A 15,875-nucleotide genomic window follows, 5' to 3' on the forward strand; every position below is an offset into this window, starting at 1 on the left:
TTGCGAAATGAAACAAAGTTCTTTCCAAATTTCTTTCGATATCCAAATTTTTATCTTGTTATGATTTATCTTGTTTTATCTTGTTTGAGTGTGCACATATTTAGTGTGGTTTTGAGTTTGCAGTTTTGCTCATACCTGTGATGTATTCTTCATGCTCTTCATATCGTTCATACTCCCGCTCCTCGTATTCTTCATATTGGTCATATTCTTCTGTTGGTTCATACTCCTCAAATTCTTTATAATCATATTCTTCATATTCCTCATATTCTTCTTCCCGTTGTACTGAAACAGCTTCTTCTTCTAGGGTATAAGCCCTTTCTTTTTCTTCCATTATAGTTACTTCTGAAACAATATTAACAACAGGCAGCACTTTACTTTAAAGCACTTTTAAGGATGACTGATAGTAACAATGTGCTTTGATTTTATTCTTTTGCGTTTGTTTCATGCACTGATTATGGGAGACCCTGACTGTTCTTTTTTGGCCAGTCAAGGTATCATAGAGTATATTTAGCAATTGTGATTTCAAATGTTATATACCCTGCCCTTAGTCAACAATAAGCTAATAAAGTATAGGAGTCAGATTGGGAACTAGAAGGCAAAGAGCCAGATAGTTTCATGCCTCACATTACTTAATCAAAGTTCAATATACCTTTGATGGGTTGAGGTTCTCTTTTTGGAGCTTCAATTGATACTTTTTCTTCTTTAACCACTCTTTTTCTGAATTCAGTCACTTTAAAGGAGTAATTATTAAAAGTGAATTGCAAGATTCTGAAAATGTGTGTGTGAAGAGAAATTTTGTTCAAACAATTCAAGGACAAAGACAACCATAACAGTGCCTGATTAAACTTTCATTTAAAAAGCAAGAAAATCAATAGACTTGGAAATAAACTTACTCTAATATACATATGAAGTACGTCAAAGACATTGAATAATTTTAGGAAAATCAAGTAGTATTTATAAAAGTTTAAAAAGACAACTAAACAGCATAAATAATGACTATCAAAGTAGAAGCATTAGACAGAAACCTATGTTACATGAATAGTTTCTTCACCTTAATTCTAAGACATTTTCCTTAGCTCTATTGGTACAATGTAGAAAATTCAGAATTGAAAAAATTAAAAATTTCATCAGAGATTGCCACATAAAGCAAGCATCTAGGCAGATGAGTTTAGTATATGGAAAAGACATTAGAAGACAAATACAGATTAAGGAAAATTATTCACATATGTTTAGAAGAAGCCTCACTTTTTTTTAAGAAAAAAGTACTTTCTGTTATCAAAAATGTTTAGTTTTGAAGTGATATGCATTAACAAACTTATATTGCTTACTTTGTACTATGTCTTTTTTTTTCTAATGGAACCTATTCCACTAGATTAGTTTTAGTGTCTGGATGCTTATTTTGATTTTTTTTTTTTTTTAAGAGTCAGTATACCTTTAGCTGGTGGTTCCTCCTCTCTTTTAGGTTTGAGTTTCAGAACTTTTTCTTCTGGGACAGCTCTCTTCGGTTCCTCTGGCACTTTAAAGAGAGATTTCACTTTAAAGTATTGTTTCCCTCTTTCAAACCACAAAAAGGCAGCCATATAGTAGTAGCCCAAACATAAACACTTGACATTTTCATTATTTCAAACATAAAACAACAACTGTAACAACAACAACAACATCAACAACAACAACATCAACAACAACAACAACAACAACAAAAACCAGCCCCCATAACCAGTGTATTTGGTAAACAGAGTAGGGCAAGTACAATATTGTGCATAATGGAAGGGCGGATGTACCTCTTGCTTTTGGAGGCGCCTCTTTTTTAGTTACAGCAACAAGAACTTTTTCTTCCTGGGTAATTTGCATGTGCCTCTCAGTCACTTAAAAGATAATTTTAGGATTAGGGAGTTATATTAAAGTGGACGTAAAAAATATACTAGCCAGAAAGTACTGTGATTTTAGAATAGAAGAATTTACAAGGCACACACACAAAAACATCACAAGTAATACTCTACCCAAAGACACCATTGTCACCCACCAACATATAAACAGTATGACCCAAAGAACAGCAGCAGAGAGAAAGAAAGACAAGCCATATGTTCCTAGTTTTTCTGCTGGGGAGGTTTGTTTACCTTTGGCTGGGAGAGGTTCTTCCATCTTAATGACTTTTGGAGGAACCTTTTTTTCTGGAACTGGTTTCTTTGGCTCTTCTGGCACTTAAAAGATACCAGGCAATACCGTCAAACATACGATATGGAAAACACTAAACACAGGCACACTTATTTTCTGGTTAATGTTTAAAAAATCTGAAGAATGTATCAATTTAAGATTAAAAAAAGACAGTCTTGAAGAATAAAATAAAATCCAATATACCTTTAGGTGGGGGCACCTTTTCCTTTTTAGGAACTGGAGCAGGAACTTTCTTTTCTGGCACAGTTTTCTTAGGTGCTTCAGGAACTTTAGAAAGATTAGGTTTAAGAATATGAGTTTGCCTTACATATGAAGTGACACAGTTGTGGGGCTTAGCACTCACTTTTTGAAAAGATTGCACATATATACAAACGTTAATGACTATACTCAGTAAATACGTTCATACATGTGTTCTGACAAAACGTAGACAGTTATGCAAATTGTTATGCATAAGATAGTTATGCAAATATGAAAGTATTATTATATACATTAAAATAAATAGTGTTGCATTTCTTTGAAAGAAATCATACCTTTAGCTGGTGGAGGCTCCTCTATTTTAGCAGGAATTTTTGGTTTCAGTACAATTTTCTTCTCCTGCCTCTCTGTCACTTGAAAAGATTATAAAATATGTTTGTAGAAATGTCGAGATTTCTTTTCGATAAAAGTGTAAGGGATCTTTTTATTAGACATGATATTTATCAATATTTGCAATATGGATGACAAATTAGCTATAAGGAAACATAAAGAAGGAGACAAGCTAACATAGGGATAAAACTAATTAAAGAGTCAGCATACCTTCAGCTGGCTCAGCTTCCACTCTCTTAGAAATAATGTGCAGCTTTTCTTCCACAACATATTCCTCAGGCTCTTCCATCACTTTAAAGACAGCAGTTTTAAAGAAGATAAATTACAGTGTTTTTCATGTTTATTTTTAGCTTTAATTTATCACTTCAAAGAGTAATCAAAATAGCAAAAGTTTAACCCTTGCCAAACCCCTGCTTGTTCCTATTTAAAATACTCAAAGAGCATTTTAATCAAAGCACATGCGTTAATGAAGAGTATGGGAAATGGGAAATAGGTTTCATTAACTTAATTTTCAAATGTGTCATACAGATAATAATGCTTATATCCACAGCAACAACAGGACAAGTACGGGACAAAAAACGATTATAATAGCTGAGTTAATAAGAACAGAAGAATTTGAAGATGAGTTTCACAAATAGCAGAGCACTGTAGATTTGAAGGCCACAGGGCAGAAACATACTTGAGGGTTTAAGTGAATTGTAAGATAATATTCCATATTGTTTTCCCTGCCAGTTTTGTGGGGCAGGTATGGTAGAAGAGGCAGGAGGCTTCACATGATTTTTGAGCCTAAGTGTATACAGTTTTAATTTTTTTTTAAGACAATGTCTTGCTTTGTTGCCCAGGCTAAAATGCAGTGGTGTAATCACAGCTCACTGTAACCTCGAACTCCTGGGTTCAAATGATCCTCCTGCATCAGCCTCCTGAGTAGCTGGGACTAGAGGTGCATGCCACCATGCCTAGCTGTTTTTTTAATTTTTGTAGAATGGGGCTTGCTATGTTGCATAGGCTGGTCTTGAACTCCTGTGCTCAAGCAATCCTCCCTTCTCAGCCTCCCAAAGCACTGGGATTATAGGCATGAGCCACCATGCCTGGTCAAAGTTAAATAAGGAATAGAAGTGTCTGGTTAAAAACATATCTGCTCCTTACGCTGAAAGTAAACCTAACAAGCCACCCATCTTTGGGGCATAATGAGAACATAAAAATAATCACAGTGTTTCTCCTTTTAACTAGAGTCTGGAGTACTAAAGGAAGTTTATAGTGTCGAAAGTTGAAATCAGACTATGTTTGGTTTTACAAACACTTTTAGAAAAGATGGAGTCGTCTTCAAATCTACCAGCTTCCTGACTTATGTCCACCATCATGGCCTCTTCCAGGAAGCACAACAGAGTTAATGGATTTTCTCCTGGGAGTCATGTCCCATCTTGGCCTATTCCAAGGCATTCCACTAAGACTATGGCACCTTGGATTTTTACATGGGCTTTTGTTCCAAGTGAAAAAAGGGGCATGGTGTGCCATCTTTTATTAGACAGATAAAAACAGATACTTGGGACATCTAAATGTACTTCAATTCTACTCATCTTCTCACTGGGGAGAGAGTTAGTTTGGTTAAGGAGCTTATTGATTTCTCTTTAAAAGCAGACCTTAGGAACTTTCTTAGGAAAGTTCTTTTGGCCACATGGCTCTAGCCAGAATGCTGGATTTTAGTTGGAAACCTGGTGCTGCCTTAATTCATTGAAAAAATATCCCAATGGAATAGTTTGTTGGTTCTGTCCTTAAGAAACTATAGATAATTAGCATTATAGGTATGAAAAGATCTGAGTAACAAGTCAGTCTGATCCCATATATAACACAATGGTTTTCTCCATATGTAAAATACAGGAAAGCCTTATGTGTTCAGGGCTTCAGACTCACAAATATGGCATTGACTCCTGGAATGTAATGAGGCAATATATTTTCTTGCTCATTTTAAAACATTTTAAGACATTATAGTGACTTCTGCAATTGACTTAATGGATTATAACTTGTATTTTTTAAATGCCTAGAATAAAAAAATTAAAGGATTATAATATAAAATATATTTCTGTCTGTGGATTGTGGTACAAGCAATGTTTGAGACACACCAATTAGGCATTAGGCTACTAAGGTAAAGCCTATGCCAGCCCACCATGCTGAAGCCAAGTCCTGTTTAATGAAAGGATATATGTATATGGAGATACCTGCCCTGATTAATTATATATAAATATGAAGCCTCTTTTATTCTATGTAGGCAAGTAAGAAGGGATGCAGAAGAAATACACTGGATTTCTCTAATCTAGTATAATCCTCCTGAATCTTGTGTTTTGATCAAAATATTCATTTAATGAGACTGGTAGATGTTCACTGAATTTGTGTCACTTTTTTCTGTCTCTTTTCATTGGTCTGTAGACAATTTGTGAAAGAAAACACCTCATCAAAACCCCAGATCATCTCTAGCTTATTTGCATTGTTTACCTTCATATTCTGTAACCTCTGCTTCTTCCTCCTCCTCTCTTTCTTCCTCTCTATAAACTGAAATGGACACACCTTCCTCCTCTTCTGAGTAACTCCATTCCTCCTCTGCAGATACTTTAAAAGATAAGGTTTCATTTAAATTCAGCCTGCTGAGATACAGATGTATATACAGCCATGTGGTCACTACAGATGGATAACTGTTCTTCTATCTGCTTAGGACATAGCTTCATGGTACTTCCTCACTATAAGAAGGAGGAAGCTAATTTAAGATGAGGGCAAGTACAGCCCAAGACTGAGAATGATACTTGAGTTATGTCCAAGTGTGGCCACTTTCAAAATTATAACATTTTCGGGACTCATCCACTTCCTTCGAATGATTCAAGGCCAACATAGACACAAAAGACTCAGTCCCAGAAGGCTACAAAAGGTAGACACATTCTAATACCAACATAAGGAGAAATAACTGATGAGGACATGTTCTAAAGTAAACAATCACATGTGGAAGAAGAAGAGACTTTGAGGAAACACACACAAACTCATTTATCCCCTGACTTCCGATTATATACCTTCGTGCCGCGTGACTTCCACTCTTTGAGGAACTGCGAAGGATAGTTTTTCTTCAGCAACAAATCTTTTTTCTTCTACAACAGTTTTCTTAGAGACTTCAGCTTTAAGAAAGTGTTAAAGTTGAAGTTTAAAATCAAGAATTTTAACAATTCTCACTTTCTAGAATTTGGGGAAGAGTTGCACAGTACACCACTTTGACTAGCAAAATGGGAAAACAAGTTACATATCACAAGGACATAAACACAAAAGTTTCACTGCAAGTGAGACAATGGATCAGTATAAGCAGAGACCAGATGGAAAAAGCAAGAATTTAACACACTCGAAGATTTTTTTTTTTTTTTTTTTTTTTTTTGGTCAGAGGATTGAGGCAAATCCTACCTCGGGGAGGAGGAGCTTTCTTAGCGACAGGAACTGGCACTGCAACTTTCTCCTCTGGGACAGGTTTCTTAGGCAGAGCTGGCACTTTAGAGATATTATGCACTTTTAGAAATTTGATGTGATCTCATTGAAGCCCAATGAAAAACAAAGAAATACACCCACAGTGCACTCATATCACAAAACTAACAAAATCACTGGAACATAAAGACAGTTCTTTGGAAGATGGAGAAACAATACCTTTTGGTGGTGGTGGAACTTCTTCCTCCTTCCGAGGAACAGGTTTTCTTTCTTCAGGAACTTTCTTCTTTGGTATTTCTGGCACTTAAAGGATAGTATTGAATTTTAAAATTTGTCAAAAAGGCCAAATAAATGAGCAACATAGAAGTGGCAATTAAGACATGCAATTAAAGAAGCTTGAAGGAAAGACAAGGTTATTTCATGGAGATGGGATTAAGTACCTGCTGGTGGTGGAGATTCCTCTCTTTGAGTTACAATGGTTATTTTTTCTTCTGTCACAACTCTCTTCTGTACTTCAGGAACTTGAAGAGACATTTTTAGAATTGACTTTATATTTTCTAAAGTAGCTATGCACAGTTATGTTTTTTTAAGAAAGCAGACGGGTGGACAGACACTTTTGTTCAGTTCTCACCACAAAACATTCATTTAGAATTAAATTAACTCAATGAACAGATAATTAAACACAACATATTTTGTATCAAAGATAAAAGATAGGGCTTTATGTCGAAAGCCACTGTACCTTTAGCTGGGGGAGCTTCCTTTTTCTTTGCAACAGGAACGGGAATCTTTTCTTCAGGGACAGGTTTCTTTGGCACCTCTGGGACTTAAAGTTTTTGAAACACAGTGTTAGTTCAGACATATATCACTTTTATGAAAGAACATAGGCACATGCACAAATCTTTATGTAGTACATTAATGTTGTTATAGATTATCTATGCATCAGCAAAATTATCCAGAAAATTAAACTAACTATACTATTCCAAGGATCACAATGTGATAAATATCACAAATAATGTTTTAGAGGCATTTAGGCAAAAATGAGTTATGTAACAAAGTTGTGCACAGAATTCATCCTTTATATATTGTATGACCTTGCTAAAAACAAATTAGTGATGACACAAACAATCAAGAATGTGGATATGATATATAGAAAACTTCTTTATGCTTTGTATTGAGAAATGGAGTACTTAATAACAATGGCTTTAGTTTATCTAAGACTATTTTAGACTAAGACTAAGAAGTCTTAGAATAGTTGAATATGTGTAACTTACTTCTCTTCCCCACATTTCTCCTCTCATTTTTGGGGGGTGTGCCTGTAGTGAATTCGAAACTCAGGAAACACTCTAGAGTAGGTCTCTCAATCTGATACCCGTGTGTTAATGACTTTACAGAGCTTTGTGTGCAGAATTTTGTGGGTATGTGTATTTGTGCTTTTTTTTCCTAAGCGGCTCTAGAGTTTTGAACAGGGTTTTCAACCTAAAAAATGTTTACAGTGTATTTGATTTATCTATTCTAAGAATGGATAATGTTGACTTTTTAATTGGAAGATGAATTTTAACAGCATGCATTATTGGCAATAATTGTTCTCATTTTAAATACAATATTGGCAGCTTTTGTGAATCCCTGCACCTCTGCACGTGCATTTGTAATATTTTGGTGCAATTATATAGCTGTTCATTTATATATGTATATGTTATGCTATATATACATGCAGTGTTTATATATATATACGTGCTATTATACTATGTGTATTTGTTTTTATGAGTAAATGAGAGATGCCTCTGTGTCTCCTTTAGAAGACATATATGACTTTGCTGAAAACAAATTAGTGATTACACAAACAGTCAAGAATGTTCAGATAGTATATAGAAAAGCTTCTTTATGCTTTGTATTGGGAAATGTAGTACATAATAACAATGGATTTAATTTATCTAAGACGATCTGTCTCAAGTAGCTTTAGTATTAGTATTGGTTTTACTAACATGACCTTTGTATTTAATGGTTAGATAATCAAAAGAATTTTGAAAGAGCCAAGAGTTTGAGAAAGAGAGAAGCATATTTGATTCAGGAAGAAAATGGAAACACTGCAAAGTCAGGCCAAGGGAACAGTATTCAAAATGTACTATTTTAGTTAGGTCTGGTTTCTCCTAAATTGGATAATGTTGAATTCTTGCTGAGTCTCTCTATAACTGAATGGATGTGTGCAATTGTAGCTTCAGTGCTTCAATAAGATAGTGCCCTTTTATCGCCAAGAAAATCCCAAACAAACCAAAGCAAGGGATTTGTGATATACCACAGCAGCACATTTTCATTCAAACATACCACAGCAGCACATTTTCATTCAAACATACCTCTGTGAAAGGTAATTTGTCTAGCTAATTAGATAACGGAAACATTTATGGCAAATACTGAAGCTCAGTTAAGGTCTCAAGAAAATGGTGAAAGTAAACTTCAAAAAATCTGTATGTTCCCCACTATTGAAGACTCGCCACTATTGACTTTTAAGAAGCGTGGTACTATGTACGTCTTTATGTAATTAACATTCAGTTCTGCCAGACACTCTCCAGTTGTCATTGCCTGTTTCCACCTCTTCATAATGCATGAAACTGCTTTTATTAAGAAAAAGTTACATTTATGAAGGATGAAAGGTTTTTTCCTAGAAACATGTCAGTAGAAAACAAGTTTCACAAACATTTCCTCTTTCTCTAAAAGAGGGAAGATATTAAAAATGTAAGATAGCAGTTTGACATAGTTACTTCCTTTAACAACACTTTTTGGTGATGTCTTAGGAATATTCAGTATAATAAATAAAGTATGTCAAGAGCATGGCACGGAAGCTGACAAACAGTAAAAACACAAGGAGAATGTAAAAGAGACAAAAGACAAAGGCAGCATAGTACATATGAAGATCGTAGAAAGCAAAAGGCTGGCACTTGGAGCAAAGAGTCTCCCCATCATTGGCTCTGGTGTACCTTTTGGGGGAGCAGCAGGTTCCTTCTTAGGCACAGGAACTGGCTTTTTCTCCTCTGGCACGGGTTTCTTGGGAACCTCAGGAACTTTAAAGATACAATTGTTGAAATAATGTGGAATATTCTAGTCGCCTTCTGAGACATCTAAGATTACATCAAAGCATAAATCTTCACTAACAGTGTGAGAATTAGGGAGTAATTTAAATATGCCTACTTGTGATAGAAATGAAAGCTAAATACCTCAACACCATATAGACATTACATACATTACACAAGCAGACAAAGACCCAGTTAGCATGATCTGGAGTTTAGAAATGTTACCAATACTTGTATAACACATTACCACAAATAAATGAAATCAATATACACAGAATTAAATATATTATAGATGGTTTACAGATGCTATTTTGTTAATACACAGATCTTATAGAAAAAGATACAAGATGGATGCTAAGAATTATTTTTTTCACAAATATTATTCTACCTTTCGGTGCTGGGGGCTCCACTTTTTTAGGGATAGGAACAGGGGCCACTTCTTCTGGAGCTGGTTTCTCAGGTAGCTCAGGGACTTTAAAAGAAAAGTGCCATTTTTGAGAAAGTGTGCATTTGACAAGGCATATGTTGTTGTAAGACTTAGAATTAAATAGAGATTCCCTTTTTATACCAACTGAATGCAAGAAAATTATGCTTTAGAAATGAGAGTAAATGGAGATGGCTGAATGGCTAATTAGAAAATGTGACTGCTGTCACCTTTAACTGCAGAAGCCTCTACTTTGTCAGGAACAGGTAGGAGCAATCCTCCCTCGGAGGTGCCTGTGTCAGTTCCTCAGAAACCAGCTTTTTATGAACATCGATAACTATGAAGTTAGTTTTTTTTTTTTGTAACCTTTACTTTTATAAAGCAGTTTCATAAATACAATTGCATTAGATTTTTTTGTGTCTTAAATGTTTAACAATTTGGGTGGGATGGAGGGGGTGGAGCCTTGATCTATATAGTGCTTGCAGATTTCCGATTTCCAAGGTGGTATAAACACTCCCTCCCACCCTGGCTGTCAAGGTGATGTCATTGTCCTGGAGTTGGAAAGAGATGTGCAGTAGTACATTATACGGTATTTCTACCACACAGACACAAAGATGGAAACAATCTCAGAAACACAGATAAGAACAAAATGCAGTAAAATAGGAGTTTTGAGTATTTATTAATATTTAAAAATATACTTTATTGGACTGTAAGTTTACATAATCTAATTTTTCATAATGGTGGTGTTAAACTACTGGCTGGCAAAATTCCTGAAAATGTAACCACAGGCTCTGGTGAGCTAGCATGAACTGGCTCCAGGACACTGTATTTCCAAGTAACAGGTTACGAGATTGCAAACTCTCTGAAGCAGGGAACGGAGCCTCCAGTAATTTTCACTTTTTTCCCCCTGTGCCTTCCTCATGGTTCTTCCCGTCCCCCATCACATCCTTTGTACATAGTGGCTATAGGTATGCACACTGTGACTAAATCTATTATTTAATACTAACATAAATGTTTTACTATGGAATTTGTACTAATTTTTATTAAAAGAGTTTAAACTTAGAATGAATTACTAATACCTTTAGGTGGTGGTTCAACCCTTTTGGAAACGGCAACGTGAATTTTCTCTTCAGTAACAATTTCCTTTTGTACCTCGGGGACTTAAAAAAATGTACATTTTAATTACTGATATGCCATGTTGTGGGTGGTAATTGTAATTTACAAAGAACATTAAAATAAAAATGAAAACAGAGACAAACATGAAATGAAAAAGATGACAGAGAATTTACAAGGAGACAGAAATGTCTACACGATCACAAATTAGACAACAAGAGGGATAAAAATCTGCCTAAAACCCTTCCATTTGAGCCCCCACATTCCAGTTTGCCTTATACCTGTGACTGACACCTCCTCCTCTGTGTGAGAAGCAAAGAACATCTTTTCTTCTGAAATAACCATCTTCTTTGTATGCACGGCTGGTACTTTAAAGAGAGTATTTCACATTAGTATTCCTTTTTTTTAGTACAAGACATCAGATCAAACACATGGATTTTATACTCAAGTATTTAGACACAGAATGAGTGGGTTAATATGGTAGCTTGAGAACAAATTCAGTATTGACAAGAAAACAAATCATGTTTTGATCTATAGGGACAAACAATGCATGCAGCCTTCATCAAACATTCTTAAATGAGAATCAAATAGACACAACTTCTTCACACACAATGTTGTGCTTTTCCAAATCTGTTAGGGTCTATTTCTATAAATAAGAGGATAGGGAATATTATATGCAATGGAATGCATTGCATAGTGAAGTTAGCAAACTACTAATTAAACACAAACCTTCCTTATAATAAAAAAATGTAATTTTTAAGCAGAACTAGAAACAAAGTAGATAATGTTATTATTTAAATTAAACATATGTGCAACTCAACGTAAAATTTGTATTATGTAAAAATGTGCTTTTTTTGGTCGTTTCAGATTTGTGAGTTACTTAGCAATATATGTACACATGTCCATACACATAAATAAAAAAATTTTGAACTTGTAGCTGAAACACAAAGATGTATACCTTTCACTTCAATAACTTCTTCCTGTACTGGAGTCCGGGAAGGTTTTTGTGGAACAATCTTCTTTGAAACTTCAGGTACTTTAAAAATATGTACAAATATATTTGTATTTTGAAGAATATTGCTTTGCACAAAATTTAAAAGTATTTGATTATATAAATAACTAACGTGAGTATAGCTCAGTAAACATATTACTTGTGTACATGGGTGCTAGGAATGTTTTAAATAATACCTTTGGTGACTTGAACTTTTTCTTCCTCCATTCTTCGAGAAGTCTTTTCAATTTTTTCAATTACTGGCTTCTTTATAACTGCAAGCATTTTAGAGAAATTGCAGTACTTTTAGAATTCCTATTAAAATTCTCTCTCTCTCTCTCTCTGTGTATATGTGTTTATACACACCTATATGTGTATATGCAGATACATGTATCATTTTTTAAAGAGAGAGATGAGTTCGTTTTTTTTTCTTTGAGCTTTACGCACAACTTTGAACTCTGGGTACAAGTTTCTGTACTTAACATATTTTGGTTATATTTAAGTTTACCATTACAATTTTTATCATCTTTTGATTTTTTAATGAAATCAATTAGATAGAAATTTTAAGAAAAAAAATCATTCACAATAAAGCTTAGAGAAGAAGTTGTGCCTATTGGATTGAACTGCTGATTTATACATCGCTGCCAAACAAGCCATGATAATGATGTTGATGCTCTAGTCTATTTAAATATTTCTAATTACTTACCTTTAGGAGGTGGTGGTGCTTTCTTTTCAGGTACTTTGGCTGGGACTTTTCTCTCATGTGATTCTGAAATAAAAACACAGGAATAAGAAGGGATGCTTAAATAGGTAAGTTCTCTTAGGTTGTTAATTGCAAATGAGATAAGGTAAGGATAATATATAATCGTGTGAAGTATTGTATTTGGGATCGTTATTACCAACACAATTCTTAGTGCTAGGATTTGAAGCAGGATCAAGCAGAGATGCAACAAGGCAGTAAAAGTAAAACTTGAACTTCTGCATTAGAAATTAGCTCTTGGAATTTAGTGTTAGTAATAAGACTAAATGATTTAGCTTGTAATGTCAAAGCATGAAAGTAACTCTGAGGAAAATAACTTTTAAAAGATTTCTAACCTTAAAAAAATCTAAGATCATTTTAACTATTTCACATAAACTGCAAATCAGGTTCATAGCATTGAAAATTTAATGAACTGAGCAAAAATGAAGAAAAGAGGGAAACAAGTCATTCAGTTTATACATACCTTCATAGACCTCCTTTTGAACTTGAATTACTTCCCTTTCTTGGTAAGCCTCTTCCCACTCTTCCTCCCCTTCGTCATAGCCTTCTTCCCTTTCATAGTATTCTTGCCGTTCTTCAAAATCTTCTTCCCATTCCTCGTGAACTTCTCTTTTAGCTTCTACCTTAATCTCTTCATAGTCTTCATCTGGTTCTTCATAATAAGGTTGTTCAAATGGCTCTGTGTATGGTTCTACCTCCAGTTCGTCATAAGGTTCTTCGAAAGATTCAATGAAGACTCTCTTCTCCTTGTGGACTGCTTGCTTTTTCTCATACACAGCTTCTTTTTCTTTCTGAACCTCTTTCTTTCTGGTTATAGTCATTATTTTTACTTCTTCCGCTTTAGAGGATACATCAATGATTTCAGGAGCTAAAATAGATAAAGATACTATTAGCATATTAATTCTATCCATCCAACTGCTTCACTAAACAAAAATCTACCTAAACAACATCAGTATTTCAGATCTATTTTATTGATAATTTTTTTTTTGTATTGGATCCATTTAAATTTTTGACTATGGAACATAGTAGAGTATCAAGATGCATTCTACTCTTGATTTAAGGATTTTTCCAGTATGAAAAAATGGATTCAATAAATATTATCAAATGGACACACCTTCTATTATTCCATGAGAGCTCCAGTTTGCAGAACCCCTAGTTTCTTCCAGTGGAATAGTTTTAATATTCGATAAGTTTATGGAATTTATGTTTCATATTTATACAGTTAACCTTTTTAAAAAGTTCTGATTATTATTTCAAAAACATTTCTAATTTTAAACCTAGGTTTTTGACTATTGCATATGATCCCTTAGTCAGTTTCATAAAAACAACATTTAAAATTATGTAACCCAGTTAATTAGGTACTTTTAGATAACAGATTTTTAAAGTTCTTAAGGGCTCTCATTATTTATATGACTCTTAACATTTGTGTTAACTACAATAAAAAAATAAGGAATGGCCCTTCCTTTCTAGCCCTCACTTCTTCTTTCTCTGAGACCATTGCACAGAGGCAGCATAAACATCTGCCTGGGTTTGTTTTCCGGGGAAAGGGGCAATATGAAATAGCCATCATTTCTAATGCTAAATTTAACACAGCAGAGGAGACTCCACAACTTTCAATAAGTTGGAAGCCTAATATTTAAAATAAGAATAGTTAGCAGAAGTGCAAATCTCAGGAATAAACAGAATAAAAATAATTTATCTTTATTTACCTTTTGCTGGAATTAAGGTAGTAGGAGGTGGAGGCTTCTTGACAATCTCTGGGAGTTTAAAAACATAAAAATGTATGTTTATTTTTAGATTACATTATTATTAATGTTTACTAATCCTCCACATCATTGTTAGTTGTTTGTAGGAGCTATGACTACTACTCATACACCAGCCCTTCCAGGAATCATAATAATGCTTTTATAATTTCCAAATCTAGCTCATTAGAAATGCTATGCAAGGCCATATTAACAAAAATCAAACATGCAAAAGGCCAAAGTTTGATTCTAGTTTAGATTGATTTAAGATCATTTAAATTGGTTCTAGTTTAGATTGATTTCTAATAAGTTAACATTAAGCATGAAGAGAATATTTAATATGTCCAATGCTAAAAATAACACATTAGACTTTTTCAATTATTAACTATAAAGTTCATGAAATATCCATGCTTTTTGAGTGTCCTCTTATTCCGTGATGTTTCACAAATGACCACTCAGAAAAGTCTGAATGATGAATGATGCCTTGTGTTTCCATATTTTCCTTCTTTATGGAGGTTGCTGTACTCTAATCTTAGTCAAATGAGTTAAAACTATTTGTTTAAATTTAGCTATCCAACTGTTTTCCTAAAAATCTTCGAGGATATATTGAAAGTTAAAGTGATTTGAATTGACCCTCCTTCATAAAGTATTTTTTCTTCAAATATTGATATTTAGATCACCTAAATCAGGAAAGATACTGAGGTGGGTTGTAGCAACCTCTTAAAATTAGCACCAACCCTTGATCTTACATTGATGTGACTTTATCAAGACCAGCTGTTGGGTACTTCCATGTTCATTGCAGCATTATTCACAAAGACCAAGTTATGGAAACACCCTAAGTGTCCATCAATGGATGAATACATAAGGAAAAGGTGGTATATACATACACAATGGAATACTATTCAGCCTTATAAAAAAAGGGAATTTTGTCATTTGTGACAACATGGATAGAACTGGAGATTATGCTAAGTGAAATAAGCCAGGCACAGAAAGACAAAGACTGTAAGTTCTCACTTAGATGTGGAACTAAAAAAGTTGAATTCATAAAGAGTAGAATGATGGTTACAGAGGCTGGGGATTTGAGAGAATGGGGAAATGTTGGTCAAAGGGTACAAAATCTTAGTTAGACAGAAGAAACATGGCTTTTCTTGAGATCTGTTGCACAGAGTGGTGAATATAGTTAATAATAGTGTACTGTACATTTCAAAATCGCTAAGAGTAAATTTCAAATATTCTCACCACAAAAATGTTAAGTATTTGAGGTGATGGATATGTTAATTGGCTTGATTTAATTATTCCATATTGTATTCACAGATCATAACATCACTTTGTACCCCATAAATATATACACAATAGTAAATAGTCAATTTACAATAAAATAAAAAAGAAAAAAATGAATAGCTGTTGGATTTCTGGGCAAGACCTTCTTTAAATTTTCATCCAGAAATAACCAGAATACACTGGTGTTGTCATTGGTTCCCAGGGGCTCAGGAGGACAGGAAAGAGAAAAGGGGGAAAAAAGGAGTTGAGAGAGTGAGGACTGAGTCAAAGAAGAGGGCGAAAGTGA

General features: G+C 34.2%; 1 protein-coding gene across 49 annotated transcripts in view; it reads right to left on the reverse strand.

Moving 5' to 3' along the window:
* Positions 1-15,875, reverse strand: part of TTN (titin) — a 282,990-nt gene that overhangs the window by 156,420 nt on the left and 110,695 nt on the right. For 42 of the 49 annotated variants that reach the window (NM_001329611.3, XM_054678800.2, XM_024354671.3 and 39 more), the window contains 23 exons: positions 14,276-14,323; positions 13,030-13,434; positions 12,513-12,575; positions 12,004-12,081; positions 11,774-11,851; positions 11,097-11,183; positions 10,782-10,862; positions 9,667-9,750; positions 9,186-9,269; positions 6,953-7,036; positions 6,654-6,734; positions 6,433-6,516; positions 6,196-6,279; positions 5,817-5,918; positions 5,251-5,364; positions 2,971-3,051; positions 2,706-2,783; positions 2,359-2,442; positions 2,118-2,201; positions 1,782-1,865; positions 1,433-1,516; positions 650-730; positions 136-342 (listed from right to left, as the gene is read on the reverse strand). In NM_001329611.3, coding sequence (NP_001316540.3) covers positions 136-342; positions 650-730; positions 1,433-1,516; positions 1,782-1,865; positions 2,118-2,201; positions 2,359-2,442; positions 2,706-2,783; positions 2,971-3,051; positions 5,251-5,364; positions 5,817-5,918; positions 6,196-6,279; positions 6,433-6,516; positions 6,654-6,734; positions 6,953-7,036; positions 9,186-9,269; positions 9,667-9,750; positions 10,782-10,862; positions 11,097-11,183; positions 11,774-11,851; positions 12,004-12,081; positions 12,513-12,575; positions 13,030-13,434; positions 14,276-14,323 — 2,340 coding nt within the window. The remainder of the gene's footprint in view (positions 1-135; positions 343-649; positions 731-1,432; positions 1,517-1,781; positions 1,866-2,117; positions 2,202-2,358; positions 2,443-2,705; positions 2,784-2,970; positions 3,052-5,250; positions 5,365-5,816; positions 5,919-6,195; positions 6,280-6,432; positions 6,517-6,653; positions 6,735-6,952; positions 7,037-9,185; positions 9,270-9,666; positions 9,751-10,781; positions 10,863-11,096; positions 11,184-11,773; positions 11,852-12,003; positions 12,082-12,512; positions 12,576-13,029; positions 13,435-14,275; positions 14,324-15,875) is intronic. The other 7 variants (XM_024354658.3, XM_024354657.3, XM_024354646.3 and 4 more) reach the window with 7 other exon arrangements.

This window comes from Pan troglodytes, chromosome 13 (assembly GCF_028858775.2).
Source record: "Pan troglodytes isolate AG18354 chromosome 13, NHGRI_mPanTro3-v2.0_pri, whole genome shotgun sequence".
NCBI lineage: Eukaryota > Metazoa > Chordata > Mammalia > Primates > Hominidae > Pan > Pan troglodytes.